Source organism: Budorcas taxicolor, chromosome 20 (assembly GCF_023091745.1).
Source record: "Budorcas taxicolor isolate Tak-1 chromosome 20, Takin1.1, whole genome shotgun sequence".
In the NCBI taxonomy this organism is placed as follows: Eukaryota; Metazoa; Chordata; class Mammalia; order Artiodactyla; family Bovidae; genus Budorcas; species Budorcas taxicolor.
The window spans coordinates 50,006,689-50,023,020 of record NC_068929.1 but is presented as its reverse complement, the minus strand read 5'-3'; the positions used below and the strand labels follow the sequence as shown (position 1 = coordinate 50,023,020).

Here is a 16,332-nt window from a genome sequence, read left to right as displayed (position 1 = left end):
GTTGAGAGAGAATGAAGTACAAGTTTCCAGTTGTAAAATAAATGAATCATCAGTATAAAGTCTAAAGTGTAGGGAATATAGTCTTTAATTACATAATATTTTCTTTTGGTGATAGGAAATAGACTTATCAAGGTGATCATTTTGAAATATTGAATCATTATTTTGTTTTATAGAAACTAATATAGTGTTACAGGTCAATTATACTTCAAAAACAAAAAATTGAATATATCAGATTGTGATTATCAGAGGCAGAAGGTGGGAAATGTGGAATTGGATGGAAGAAATGGCAACCCACTCCAGTGTTCTTGCCTGGAGAATCTCAGGGACGGGGGAGTCTGGTGCGCTGCTGTCTATGGGGTCGCACAGATTTGGACACGACTGATGTGACTTAGCAGCAGCAGCAGCAGCCAAAAAGTACAAATTTTCAATTATAAGATAAGTGCTCATGATACAATGTACAATATGATAAATATAATTAACACTGTTGTATATTACATATAAGGGACCTTGTGCATGGCCAGGCCAGCACCAGAGCCAATGAGGAGTGAGGAGTAAGAAAGAAGTGAGACCAATTTCTGGGGTCGCAAAAGGTGGGACACGATTGAGTGATTGAGCAGCAACAACATCATTACACATAAAAATTAAGGGACTAAATTTTAAGAGTTCTCATATCAAAGAAGTGGGTTTTTTTTTCGATATCTTTAATTTTGTATCTATATGAGATGACAGAAGTTCACTAAACTTATTGTGGTAATAATTTCATAAAGTATGCAACTCAAATCAGTATTCTGCACATCTTAAATGTATACAGTGCTGTATGTTAATTAATCTCAATAAAATTGGAAGACAATATAATGTTACTATAATAGAGATATAATTAAGCAATGCTAACAATAGGTAGATATATTGGCCAAGTTATTTTAAATGTGCTGAAAAGGAACAAGGAAAGCAAACTGACATGGCATATGATAATCAGGACTTAACTGTGAAGAATATATCCTCGAATGACCAGTTTGATCAGGAGAGAAGGTACCTGGATGCACTTAGTGTACAGGACAATTAATCCACCCCAATGGTGTGGTTTAATGACAGAAGGAAAGATTTCTTCAAGGACTAAAGTCGGTCCCCTACTTTTTGTACTTAAACTATTGACACAGAGTTTGGAGTTAAACTAGCAATACAGACACACAGGAAACCAAGAAAAATAGCAAGGAAACTATAAATCATACCATACACCATTTTGAGTATATTGAAATAAGTTACAGTGAAAACAGAAGCCACATTTTTGTGAAACGATATTTATAATATATATTATTTAAAACTTATTGCTATCAAAATTATATATATAATTATATATACATATTTTGATATAAATTATAAATCATATACCATATGCATGGTATACCATATACCATATACCATAAATTATATATGGTATATAGTATATATATGTGTATATATACATATATATACCATATGCATATATATATGGTATATAATATATACCAATCATATACCGTAAATATGGAGTTAAACTAGCAATACAGACACACAGAAAACCAAGAAAATTAGCAAGGAAACTATAAATCATATCATACACCCTTTTGAGTATATTAAAATAAATTACAGTGAAAACAGAAGCCACATTTTTGTAAAAGGATATTCATAATATTAATTAAAACATTACTATCAAAATTATATATAATATAAGTATATTCATTATATATAATTTTGATAGCATGAACTGGTAATTTCTGAAATGAATTGTTAATAAACATTAACTCACATAAACATTAGAGCAAGGATACTTAATTTCACTACTAAATTATTCAAGAAAATCTAGAAGAAATAATTTAAAGTATCTTGAATTTTAAATGCTGGCAATAATATGGTGATTTTTATCCATGTTTTCAACCTAAGTTAACTAGCAATATCCCATCAAACAACAGCAACAAAGAGTGCTAATCAGATGTTGGTGCATTGTTATTTTGAAAATATAGATATAAATAATTTGTGTTTCTATTCTATATAAATTGCCTTCAAGTGGTATGGTATTTGTTCTTAAAAAATATTATTACTAAGTTTATACAAATTTAAGTCAGAGAATGTTTTCTTAGATTTACTCAGTTACTTTCACCTTCATTCTACTACTGATGTGCCAGAAAATAATCATCTGAGAACAGTATAGTGATTAGGAGATTGCAAAAATAATAAAAACAGAAGAAGAGAAATGTATTTACTCCTTCTTTGTGTTGGCTTCTGTTTTGATTGGCACATTTGGTATTGATGGCCTAAAATCTCACTACCAATTTCTTTGAGAAGCAAAGATCATTGCATGTAATTTAGTTCATCGTGAAGCTTTTCAAAACCACAAGTGGAAAAATTGTTGATTTTTTAAAAGGTCTTTTCAAATAGTGACTGGTGATGATCAAACAAAATTCAGTAAACAGTACTTAGATTTAAAACTTTGCGACTCCATGAATCACAGCACACATATATATACCATATGCATATATATATGGTATATAATATATACCAATCATATACCATAAATATGGAGTTAAACTAGCAATACAGACACACAGAAAACCAAGAAAAGTAGCAAGGAAACTATAAATCATATCATACACCATTTTGAGTATATTAAAATAAATTGCAGTGAAAACAAGCCTCCCTGTCCATCACCAACTCCCGGAGTTCACTCAGACTCGCGTCCATCAAGTCAGTGATGCTATCCAGCCATCTCATCCTCGGTCGTCCCCTTCTTCTCCTGCCCCCAATCCCTCCCACACTGTCATAAATTTGAATATAATCATTTTTATTTACATTTGTTTTAATTTTCTATGCATTTATATTATTTTATGAATTAGCTATCACATCTAAATACTGAGTCTGACATTCCCCATTTGTAAAATATTTGCTGCTTTTCAATAAAGTATAAAACACTAATCCAGACACATGGGATATTTTATTGAATACAATATATGAAATACCTTTGTTACTCAAAGGTACCATTCATTGCTAGAGGAGGTTATCAAGAGGATGTGACTGTTGGTCGACCTGCACACTTGACTGGGCAACTGGAGGCTCTACATATATTCTCCACCCTTGGAAAACACCTTCCGCTCACCATCCCACACCAAGATGCTATCTTAAAAACACAGCTTTGAGAGAGTAAGATTTGATACCATCCTGAGTGAATATATGACTAGACCCAGGTAAGTCTTCTATAGAAATGTCAACGATTTTGGTGGGAGAGTGAGGAGATCTACTTATCTTACAACTGCAAACGGAGATCTCATATGTAAGATCCCTTGGTTATTAAAACTGCCACCTATTAATCTGGACTTGCTTGCCTCTTTCTTCAGTCTCTCCTTGTCTTACATGCTATGAACCAAAAAATAATTCTAGTGGAAATGAGCAGACAACAAGTAGATGACAAACAAATTGTGTATAATGTTGAATGATAGTATTTGCTGAGAAAATGTTAATGTAAGTGTGGAAAGAAGAAATGGGTTAGAAGGACTGCAGTTTTAAATACTGATAGATTGTTTAATAAGGGCTTCCCTCATAGCTCAGTCAGTGAAGAATCTGCCTGCAATGCAGGAGACCCCGGTTTGAGATTGTTTAATATAGTCCTCATCTAGAAAGTGGCATCTGACCACTTAAAGGAAGTTACTCTGTTAACTTCGTCTATATCTGGGGAAAGATTTTTCTAAAAGACTGATCAGTCAGTTCAAAGGGAAAGAGCTTAGCATTTTTTAAGGCATAACAAGAAGCCCAGAATAACTAAAGTGACATGAATTAGGGAAATAGAGAAGAATAAGATCAAAGAGATAACACGGTTCTCAAATGATATAACATTTGGGAGGACGGATTCTCACTTTGAAGAGCAGTTGATAAATTTTGAATCAAGAGATGAGATGCTCACACTTACCTAATTGAAACAAATAAGCAAAAGTAAAAAGAAATGCAATCCATTTTGACATTCAAAGTAGATGGCAGGAGCAAAACCACTTAGAAGCATATGGCAGTAGCCTATGTAAAACTTTTCTTGTTGTTCCGTCGTGTCTGACTCTTTGTGACCCCATGCACTGCAAGATATCAGTCTTCCTTTTCCTTCACTATTTCCCAGAGTTTGCTCAAACTCATGTCCATTGTGTCTAAAAGGTAAGACTTTTATACCAGGGTTATATCAGGAAGTGTGATGAAAAGTCATTATATTTTAAGTAAATTTGAAGATATATTCAATAGGATTTTCTAAAATATTGAATATGAATGAGAGGGATGAAGGATCACTATAAGGTTTTGGCCTGGGCAAGTAGATGGATCAATTGCCATCAACCTACATAAAAGAAGTACAAAATAGGACAGATTTGGGAGTGGAAACTATAAGTTAAAATCTGGACATATCTCACTTAATTAAATGCACAAGTGGAAATTTACAGTAGCTTTATATATATATATTTGGATTATAAAAGAAGAGTTAAAGATAAGCGGAAATTTGGAAATTTTCCATTTATATTTGTGATTATTGATACATCTATATCAAGATAGAGATACATATTTTATCTGTAGATAAGAACATCAACATTTAAATAGAGGGGAAAAAAGGTTCAGGCTTGGATTACTCCTAAATACAGAGTTAGAAAGAAAGAAAAGAGTAAAAAATTAGAAAAGAAAACCCCAAATAATGAAGAATCTTGGGAGCCAATTGTGGTACTTTATCCAGAATAAAGGAATAATCGACTGGGACCACTTCAACCCTGGCTAAGGTAAGATGCTGTTACTTTTTTTTTTTTCTTATTTATTAGCTTGTTTTTGTTGTTAATGACATTTTCTTTACTAAGCTTGATTTTAAGCCATTGGAATCTATTTCCTTTGTCAGATAACAGGATTGAATGTGAAAGCATTCAGATTATGTTAAAGTTCTAACAATGTAGATGGGTTCCCCTCAATGAAAAATATGACTATAGACAGATATTTTATTTTTCTGAAAATTATTGAACAATGATTAAGCTTCATATTTGGAAAATGGTTATTCAAATGGATTTTAATTTAATTCTACCTCAAGAGTAAGCAATTAATTTATTTTGTTTGAAAAGTAAGCACACGTGTTAATTTTCTTCAAATAATACCAACTCTACCATCCAAGAGAATCAAGTAATGGAAACTAATATTATCAAGTTTAATGTGTGCATTTAGTGAAATCAAATTAACCAAATTCAGTAGGGTAAATATTATCAATATTTTCCTATAGAACTTAGAAAATTTTTTACTTGTCAGTTTGGAAATTATAAAATCTGATCTTACTCTCAAAGGCATTATTTACACTGTAGGAATTTTAAGGATTACTGGAAAATTGTGGTAAGAATAGTATTACACAGACCTGGCAATTTCTTTGAATCTGACCCTCCAGTTTGTAGCAGACACAATCACATATCTATTTAAAATATGAAGTTTGTAGCTCTGTCCTTATAAAGACTCCAGTAATTTATCAGTGATTTTCAGATCAAGGAAAGGAAGAACACTAAAACTAAATTCATTATTTAATTGCTGAAAATGTAGTCAAATTAACAATTATTTATAATAGAGCTTAAAAATTTAATATGTCTTTTCTATTATCATTATGATTTTCTCACAGCAATTATAGATCACAACTGAAGCTTGGTTTATTGTGGTGTTCTTAGTATTTATAGCATGTAAAACCAGGCAGCGAATGTAACTGCCTATTCCTCTAGTTCTGATCTCACATAATCTCTTCTCTTTGAAGCAGATGTTACTCATACTGTAATTATGGCTCTCCTTAGAATGTGTTTGCTTATTGTCACTTATCCCTCTAGTAATTATAGAATAAAGTGATTATGAGGTATTAATAGATATCAAATTCATTTTTTCTGACTACCATAAGCCACTTATATAATCCTCCTCAAATATTTGTCTGATTTATGTTGGAAAATCTCTAGCAATAGGGAAAGGAATTATTTTTAAGTGAAAACTAATACTTTCTGAGCTAAAAATTTTCTGTTTTCTGGGCGATTCCAATGATAAGAAAATTTTCACATATTTTTAAAAGACCCAGTATATTTTTGTTTTCTTAGCATTAAATTAAATATTTAATATGTGTTAGCTATTGTGGTAAAGTTATTGAAATGGTGTTTGTCTTTAAATATTTTCCAATATAGTAACATAATACAATACATAACGGTCTGTTTATAATTTGGTAAGTGTTAGCTATTTTAAAAGACTTGGTAACAGACTAGTCAAAGCCAAACTTTTATATAAATTCCACCTAGGAAACACCCTGTGCATGACATTTGCTCTTCAAAGGAGTAATACAAAAGAAAGAAAAGGGAAATTCATGACACAGAAATGGTATCATGTTATCTCCTCATGAAGGTTCTTTTAGTTTAGGTTTTATTCTTCAGCCTAAACTAGGACAAGTTTTTTGTATTGCAGTCTTTCAAAATTTGCAAATGATTATTACACACAGTTTTTCCCTCTCTATTTCCCATGTCTTAGGGTGTCCATATTCTGTTTTCTGGACAATCCCAATTATTAGCAAAATTTTACATTACTTTTCTTATCTCCAATCTACATGTCACTTGTTTTTAAGATTTCCTCAAATACAATGGCTTCCAACCTCCTCAACAATATTATCAGCCAAAAAACTCCAATAATTTATTAATACCCATTTGAAATATTACCCATATAATTAATATATTCCATGAATTATCTAATCTTAAAAAGGAAAGTCAGAACTATAATTTCTCATTCTGAGAAATATACTATTATTGAAGGAAGGTTTAGATTTTTTTAGCATCAACACATTACTGACACATACTTTACTCTCAGATAAAATTCACTGGTAAGAAAGAATTTCTTACCATAAGACAGAATTTCTTACCATAAGAAAGAATTTTACAAAAATTTAGTTAATTATTCACAGATATATTTATAATATTTTATAGTCCTGTCTCACATCCTAATCAATGAGTAGACATCAGTGGCTAGATAAACACTTGTCCATATTTGAGAGCTGGAAGCAAAAAATCACAATTTGTACCAAAGTTTTTTATAGTCCCATGATATTCTAGTTCCAAATTACATGCAACAATTTAGCTGCTTTTTCCCTGAGTAAATCATGTTTTACTTTTAAAGATGTTTAAAAACTGTTAAAGCAATATCAGAAGTTCTAATAGGAATCAAATAAAATGAAATTTATTTTTATAAATATTATTTTATTTCATAAAAATATAAAAATATAAATATACATTTATAAAAATATGAATGAATTAACACAAAGACATTCTTCAACTAAATAAATATGGCAGTAATAGTCATTCCTATTTCTTTAGGGATATATTTTTTATATTAATTTACAAAGCAGTTGCACAATGTTTCATTTAATAGTAAAGGTGACTGCAAGTCAGTTAAGAAAACATTATTTATAAAGTTCTTATATCTAAGAAAAGGCACAAAAAGCCTTTCATGTATATTTTATTGATTATTGATGTGATATACTTTCCTTCAGAGATTGTTAGGCAAAGAGGGTGAACTGGTTATTATTACTTTTTAAAATCTATGTCATTCATATTCATTCACAGAAACTTACTGATTAAGCAAACTCTTACTAAGACAACACCTACGTATTGTTTGTAATTTTAACTTTTAAAAAATTTCCTCCAAGGAAGAGAATGCAGGCCACTCCATCTAGTAGCAAAGAGAGTACTTCCATCGACATCCATGAAATCATACCATACTCAATCTCGGTCACTATCATCACCTCCATACATATCAGCAAGTTTTTTAAAACGAGGCCCCCAGTCGCTGAGGTAATCATAATCTTGGTTGCAATCTGCTGTAAGAGATTCCAAAGAACTGAGGGAATCTGCTATGGAATCGTTCCCTTCATAGGCATAAGTTGCCAGTGAATCATAAGGAGGTGCACTTGGATCTGAGTCATTTTCTTTTAGTCTTCGATGGATAAAATCTTGTACGTCAATATTTTCCCACAGAGGTACAGTCCTCCTTATCTGAAAAATTGTTTCAGGCATTACATCCCTTCGAAGTTTACTATCTTCTCTTGCCTCTGGATTCCTTAAAGTGCCGATGTCAAAAGCTTGGGTATCTTCTTCCCCACCGCCTTCATCATTATAGGTCACGATGTTGTCCCGGACATCGTCTTTTGAAATTATCAGAGGTTCCTTTTTTCTTTGCCTCTTCAATGCAGCAAAAAGCACAACTAAAACTATTAACAAAAAACAACAACAACAATAACAAAAATATAACAAAGAGACAGAGAGGAAATGGTGAGTTTCAATAATTCTGGCTTAAATACAGCACACTCCTATCTTTGTGACCTTGATGTGGTAAAAGAGGTGTTAAGTTCATTTGGATATAAAGACTAACTACCCTGTGCAAATACAGCATGATTTAAGCCAAAAACTGGATGTGCTATATTGATAAAATAAAACAAAACGAAAAAAGCAGATAATACAGTGCCTTTTACTTGCTTTTGAGATTCAGTCTTCTAAAGAGCTCAGGCATTGAATAATTTTAATTATGGCTAATGCATTTAGCCAAATGAGTATATACTATCTCACTTTTCTTTAATGCACATTTGTCTCAAAATATTAAAATTCTAAAACTACAATCATTATTTTTACAAGAGAAATTGAGCACAAATTTTATGTTTTCTTAATAACTCAAGTGGATATATGCAAAACATTCAAATTTATGCATATATACACATAAATGCCTTATATGCATATGTGTGTCATGTGTATGTATGTACATGCAAATATGACACATGTAAATATGTGTCATGTGTATTGTATAGACATATGTATACACACATTATAGATATGTATGCACACATATCTATAGATATGTATACATACATATATCGTGGTTTCATCCATTCCCGTTATTGACCTGGTTTTGAAAGCCTGCTTAAAATCTGAAATATAATTCTATATGCTACAATATTAAATTCAAACTTAAACTCATCCCTACCTTCTATTCATCTTACAGAAATTATCTTGTTTCTAAGGACTTTCTTGACTTATACAGTTGTATTCAAGCTTTGAGGCTGATATGTTAATTGTGGTCCCTCTGCATACGCTATGAACCCTCCCCATATATGATGCGCCTTCTTATTTCTTTTATACTAGTGAAATTTAAACTATTATGCATATATTCAACAACAAATATTTGCAAGATAAATACATTTATAAACTAAAAATTACACTTTAAGAACGACTATTTGATTTTCAACAAAGTATGTTTTCCATTGAAAGTCTATAATTTTATACATAAGAAAAGTTAAAATTATATAAAGAAAAATTTTCCAAAGCATACTTATACATTACTGGGGAGAAATAAAAGCAAATTTTCTCTTATTTTAGGAAAGTTAAAGTTTTTTTGGTATTACTTATGTTTCACTGAAAACTAAGAAAAGTGTTGGCTCAAATTCTATCTTTCATTTTTTTCAATCTTTGTTTTGAGATTATAGAACTAATTTTCATTGAGACTGCACTTCACCTTGGCCCTGATGCCCCTATAACTACCCTTAAGGCCTGTCCAATGCTATTGTTATATTGACCAATGCACTTTCCTCAGCTTCTACTAATTGGTAGAAAGAATACAAAATATCATTAGAAATATCTTTACTCACCTGCACCAAGCAGGCTTTTGGTGTTGAGCTATATTCAGAGTCATGCTGGACACATTATAAAAAACTATCCATTAAAAATGAGACATATCTTTACTCTCTCCTATTAAAGGATAAGCATGTAAATTAAATCCAATATAGGTCTGAAATCCACCAATCTAGTGAGCTATGAATTAGAAAAAGAGGGTTCTTTCCAAGTTTAATATTGAATGAATTAATTTACATGTGTGTACTCAGTCACTCCATCATATCCAACTCTTTTCAACGCTATAGACTGAAGCCTACCAAGGTCCTCTGTCTGGGATTCTCCAGGCAAGAATATGGGAGTGGGTTGCCCTGCCCTCCTCCAGGGGATCTTCCTGACCTGGGGATTGAACCCACATCTCTCACATCTCCTGGACTGGCAGATGAGTTCTCTACCACTTGCACAACCTGGGGAGCCCAAACTAATTTATAAATTCTCTATATGTGTAACACGACAACTGTATCATCAAATTGCTTTAAGGGTTTCTTAGGTAATGTTTATGCATTTTCACATACGGCCTTTAGAATCTGCTCTGAGTATTTTCTCCTCTGCCAGGTCAAAATTACCTGTTTCTTTTCCCAACTGAGGTTATTAATCTGGGGTATGTGAATGCAATTCAGAGAAGCTAAGATAAGGAACAGGAAAAAAAAAGCATCATTATTTTTACTAATTTGTAAACTGAATGTAGCACTTCCTGTCATAAATATCAGCATAAATTGTAGTGATGGTAAGTATAGGGACTATCAAACTAATAAAAATCATAGATCCTTTATGTTAGGACATATCACAAATGATCATTAGACTTGCACTAAAACAAAGCATATATAGGCATATTTTGCTTTCCGTTTTGTTTAATTTGGATAAATATATTTCTTTTTGTTTTATTTAATAAGTTTAAATTATTATTCTAAAATGATTCATAAGTTTCATTTTCACTACCAAAGGTGTTCAAGGAGCCAAAGGGGTTAAGAAGTCCTGCCCTAGGTTTTAACCCCTGCCTTGTGTCATGGATATAAACGAAAAACTACATTTCTTCAAAGTGTGAAAGGATAAGCCTAAAATACCATGGCCCTTGTTATATCACCACCTTGCAGAGCCGACTGTCCTAACTACAGAAATATAGCAACTATGTGCAGCCGTTAGTATAAAGGCTTGAAATAATGGCAAAAGGGCTTAAGAAACTTTATAATAAAACCTTATGAATTAGAACACATTCTGACTAAAATAATAGAAAGTAATTCCATGTTAGATAATAATTGAAAGGTAAAATATAAGAAATGTATGCCCTCCATATTGCCCAGGTCAGAAAGCTGACAAACTTTTCTGAATAAAAGAGCCTTCTAGAATTTCTGCATAGAGATTTAGTTGAATAGTGTTATGATATCTAAACTTATTTTGGCAGATGAATATTATTCTCTCATATACATGTCTTTTTGTGTGTATGTTCTACATTAATATTGAAATTAAAAAAAAAACTCAAATATGCATATTTCCATCTTGTACTAAATTAGAGAAGTAGAACTATTTTAGCAAATAAAACAGCATGATATCAGTAGCACTTAGCTGAAAGGGTAAGCCCAAATTTAATCTCCATAGGGATACAAAAATATTTTACAGAGGAGTTCAAATTTCTAACAGCACATGGACACGCAGACTGCTGCTGCTGATGGTAGTAGTGTGTATGTTCAAAATCACTCTGATAAATTGTTTTTCTAAATAGTTAGACCATCATGACTGGGACAAATGTTTTCCCCTCACTTGAATCAGTTCCCCGCTGAAGTCCTGCAAGAATATCTGGCCAAAGGGATTTCATCCAGATAGGTTGAAGGGATTTGCAGTGAAAAGGAGCCAACACATATGAGCACTGGAACATACATTTGGCTAGCGCTCCTGCCCTAAGGATTCATTTTGGATGAGTATTTGATGGAGACAAGTTTAGGGGGGAATGTTTTACAGTGGAACAACCATTTAATTGAATTAAATTGTTGTCCTGTTAGGGCATACTCAAATAAAGCATTTGCAATTGGAAGCATGACTTGATTTAGAAAATATTGCTAAACTAGGTATGGCCACAATGTGATAATGATATTTTAAGAAATGAACTTAAACATTTTCTTTGGTGGATTGAAACTACATATAAAAATTTTATGAAAAAATGTCTATATTATCGTGACAACTTAAATGCGCTGGTTAATTCCATATGTGAAATACATGGTAATATTAGAAATAGTATTTGTAAAATAATCTTTTGTTTTGAGGACAATGGTTATAAATGTGAATTCTAACAAAGAATAACCTGAGTTTGACTGATAGAACACTTTCTGAATGAGTGACTGTGTAACTTATCTAACTTTCTGTACTAAAATGAAAGTATTTATCTTATACAGTTGACATAAAAATTTAATCAATTATTAAATGAAATACCCTTTGAAATATGATCATATTAGTTCACACTAAACTCTATACATATATAAAATGTACTTTAAGGTATTTATATATATCACATTATTATATCCTTGTTTTTTTGGTCTCTTGTAAGCTAGAACTATCCTTCATCAAAAATTCATTTTTTTAAATTGGAAGAACTATTTTAATAACAAGTTCAAATTCTCCCTCTTTAGCTAAAAAAAAGGAGTGTTTTTTAGTCCACAATCACTGGATAATGAAGAGAATTCCTTGAATTGAATGAGTGTATCTCAGGGGCATACTTACCAAGCAGTATGATGACACAGAGAAGGATAGCAATGAGAGCTCCAGTGCTCAGGCCAGCAGAGAGGACCAAGGCTTCGGCATTGCAGGACTGCATGTTTCCTTGATTATCACAAGCACACACACGAATGGTGAGTGTGCCAGTGCTGCTTTGAATCGGATAATCATTGTCAAAAATTAAAATTGGCAGCAAATACGTGCTCATTTTGTTGCGGCTGTACCCCTCTTTTCGAGTCATGATTCCTGCTGTATTATCTGTTTAAAAAAAAAAAAAGAAAAGTCAGATCAGTCTTTTAAATTTTGACTCAATGTTTCATAATATTTGTCTTTAAAAATGCTCTGTACCTTTATTGTCTACAATGGTGAAGTTTGGATTGAGGGGGAATTCTGGAACTGGTTCAAAAAAGAATTTGTGGCCTCGGGGAGGATCATCTTTGTCCATGACACTGACAGTCTGAATCAACTAAAACCAAAGAAAAATCAATTAAATATAGCACAAAAAGCAACTCTTGTTATTAGAAGACATTTAAAATCAGCGTTTGGGCTTTAAATATATCACTAAAACTAAACAAAAAAAAATTCCATTTTGAGAAAAATTTCCACCATTTTTTATAGCTGTAATGTAACTTATTTAATGAGGAGTAAAAAATGTCAATCAAGTCTCAGTTTGCAGGGCACCTCTATGAATCATTGTCTGCTTCCTGGCCACTATTGTATCCAAGAAAAGAAATCCAAAATTAGGTCAAGTCAATATCTTTTGCCTTTTGACTTGTTAATATATACTTCCTGTCCATTTCATTATTAACTGGTTACCAACATCTTGCCTCCACTAGACAATGATTGTTTCAAAAGCAAAGAACACAACAGATGGATTTTTTTAAAGCGGTTATCACAACCACACCTAGAGATTAAGGAAACTATAAATATAGTTTTGGAAAAATGAGCAATATGCCATATAATACCAGAAAGCAGAAGATTTTTAAGCTTTGGGGTGCCATAATTACAATGAGATTGCATATTTTATTCAAAATGTTTGCTCTTCTCTTTAATGGTAACTGCAAAATTTAGAAGAATATATGAATAAAGCCTTCTAAAGTTTTGTAATACACTGTTGAATTTGAGAAATTATAGCACCTCTCAGCTGTGCTCCCTGTAGGTCAGAGGTATGCCACAGTGGGAAGATGGAACAGCAAATGACAGGTTAGGCAGTGAAATGCTAAGTGAGCATTTTATCATGGATAAAGTACAAAGCCACACATCGGGGTGCCTGTTTTCCAGTCCTGGGTCTGCCATCTGTGTGATTTGTAATCACAGTCATTTAATTACCATTACTTTCAAATCCTCTTCTACAAAAACAAATAGTTCCACCACTTCCAGCTATCACAGTTCAACATTCTGTGATGAAGAATTAGTAGTTTTGTAGTAGTTTAATGTATTCTTCATTGTGGTTATTGTGTATTCTCTAAGTCCATACCAGGGGGCTCAGTGATAAAATACTATATAAGTGTAAAAAGTGAACATATTCAGCTTTTTCCTAAAATTACTTTAGTGATGTCTCAAATATTGCTTTATAAGATGACCTTGTAACTCTTCTACAATCTTTTTTTTATCTCACTAATATTAAAGCTTAAAACAGACAAAAGATAACTAATCTCAAACCAAAATGACCTGACTGAGCAACTGAAAGTGGCAAATGTAATCAGCAAGAAATTATTATGATTTCCTTTATATTAACACAGGTCAATTTTATTTTCTTACTTCATGTTTTAATAATATATTTTATTTATTTATTTAAAATATATTTATTTTCTTACTTCATGTTTTAATAATATATTTTCATCCCATTCATGATTATATATCACTACCAATATAATTATGAATCCAGCTAGGAACTTTTTATATATGTGATATCTATTATATACCTGGTATATAAATTAAAGCATATATTATAATTTTCATATTATATAATAGATTATATAAAATATTTTAAAATTAATATTTTTAAGATTATTGTGAGTTGTGTGGTATGGGAGATAAGGAACTGACAAGGTGAACTGACAATAGTTTTCATGAAAAAAACAAAGCTGAAGTAAATTAATGCAATGTCATTTGCCTTGGTGAAGAGGAAAAATTTTTTTTTAGTTTATAATAACTTACCTGCCCAGGTTTTGCATTTTCACAAACAAATGTTTCATAGTACATAGCCAATTCTGGAGCGTGGTCATTTATATCTAGAATTCTGATGAAGACAGGAATGTGGCTACTTTGTTTTGAGTTATCTGCAGTGAGAACATGTGTAAGATTTTAGTCTCATTTACAGAGTAGCAGTGGTATTGTTTGCCCCATTTGTAACTTAGCAACACATCATTTCTAGGGTATTCACTTTTTGATTGGATTGCTGATGTATATCTCAGCTTTCCTACATGGTTCAGGTGGAAAGCATGATAGAATGAGGAGAATATAATTGAGAGTGAATATTATTTGTAAGATATTCTTTTCTTAGACTGATTATTTTATGATTAGATCGTGTTTTATTCTACAGTAAGATGTAAAAGAAAGCCAAGTTTAAAATGAATGAATATTTGGTAATCCTTAAAATAAGTTAAAAATCCAACACACTCTAAGTAATCTCTCAGTTCTAATAATAAAATCATCCCACTCAGGAAAAAGTTTATTTAATGCTATTATTTTAAGACTTTGGTGAAAAATAATGTGCTCAGATGGATGTATTTCCAACTTACTTATTTCTGTAGCTGTGACGGTTATATTGTGCCAAGGAGTTGATTCCCTGTCGAGAGGCTTCAAAGTGAAAATAGAGCCATTTTCTGAGTGAATACTGAAAATCCGGTCCATGTCAGTATGCCGATCAACAGAGTACCTAGCAGGAAAGAGACCCATCATTCCAGGCACTGTTTTAAGATTACAGCTTATCTACCATTTCATAAAGTTAGAGGCAATTCACACAATGGTCTGATAAAGGAGACAAGTGAAATACAGATGATTTTCTTGAATTTTTATTTTGTGTAATTTTCATTTAGACAATTTGGTACATTTGACTGATTTCATTATTACTGTTCTATGATTCTGTGTACTTCAGAGTCATTATTGACATTTGTGAGTCCTTGTGGCAGTTTTTAAGTGAGTTTTTAATAGCCACTTGATTTATTTATGCTATCATAGACCTATCGCAGTACTTGAGACATATTAAACAGCCATATTAAATTTGATAAAATCAATTCCATCGGATAAATTGAAATTAAGTTGCAAATAACACATGAAAATGTGTGTCCACAGAGCCCTTATAAGTGGATATGCAGAGGCTGTTGTAAAATACATGGATCTTTAATGGTTCTCTTCAAGGATTATTTCAGCTGAATCAAATGTCCTCCTCCGCTCTCTCCCTTTCAGTTCAGTTCAGTCGTTCAGTCATGTCTGACTCTTTCCGACCCCATGAATCGCAGCACGCCAGGCCTCCCTGTCCATCACCAATTCCCAGAGGTCACTCAGACTCACATCCATCGTGATGCCATCCAGCCATCTCATCCTCTATCGTCCCCTTCTCCTCCTGACCCAATCCCTCCCAGCATCAAAGTCTTTTCCAATGAGTCAACTCTTTGCATGAGGTGGCCAAAGTACTGGAGTTTCAGCTTCAGCATCATTCCTTCCAAAGAAATCCCAGGGCTGATCTCCTTTAGAATGGACTGGTTGTATCTCCTTGCAGTCCAAGGGACTCTCAAGAGTCTTCTCCAACACCACAGTTCAAAAGCATCAATTCTTCGGCGCTCAGCCTTCTTCACAGTCCAACTCTCACATCCATACATGACCACTTGAAAAACCATAGCCTTGACTAGCCTTACTAGCCTTTGTTGGCAAAGTAATGTCTCTGCTTTTGAATATGCTATCTAGGTTGGTCATAACTTTT

General features: G+C 32.4%; 1 protein-coding gene across 1 annotated transcript in view; it reads right to left on the bottom strand.

Annotated features, from left to right (window-relative positions):
- Positions 1-7,763: 7,763 nt before the first annotated feature.
- The window catches only part of CDH9 (cadherin 9), an 85,181-nt gene continuing 76,612 nt past the window's right edge, over positions 7,764-16,332 (bottom strand). Inside the window, exons 7-11 of the mRNA XM_052659005.1 lie at positions 15,152-15,288; positions 14,568-14,689; positions 12,756-12,873; positions 12,414-12,665; positions 7,764-8,251 (exon numbers count right to left, since the gene is read on the bottom strand). Coding sequence (XP_052514965.1) covers positions 7,764-8,251; positions 12,414-12,665; positions 12,756-12,873; positions 14,568-14,689; positions 15,152-15,288 — 1,117 coding nt within the window. The remainder of the gene's footprint in view (positions 8,252-12,413; positions 12,666-12,755; positions 12,874-14,567; positions 14,690-15,151; positions 15,289-16,332) is intronic.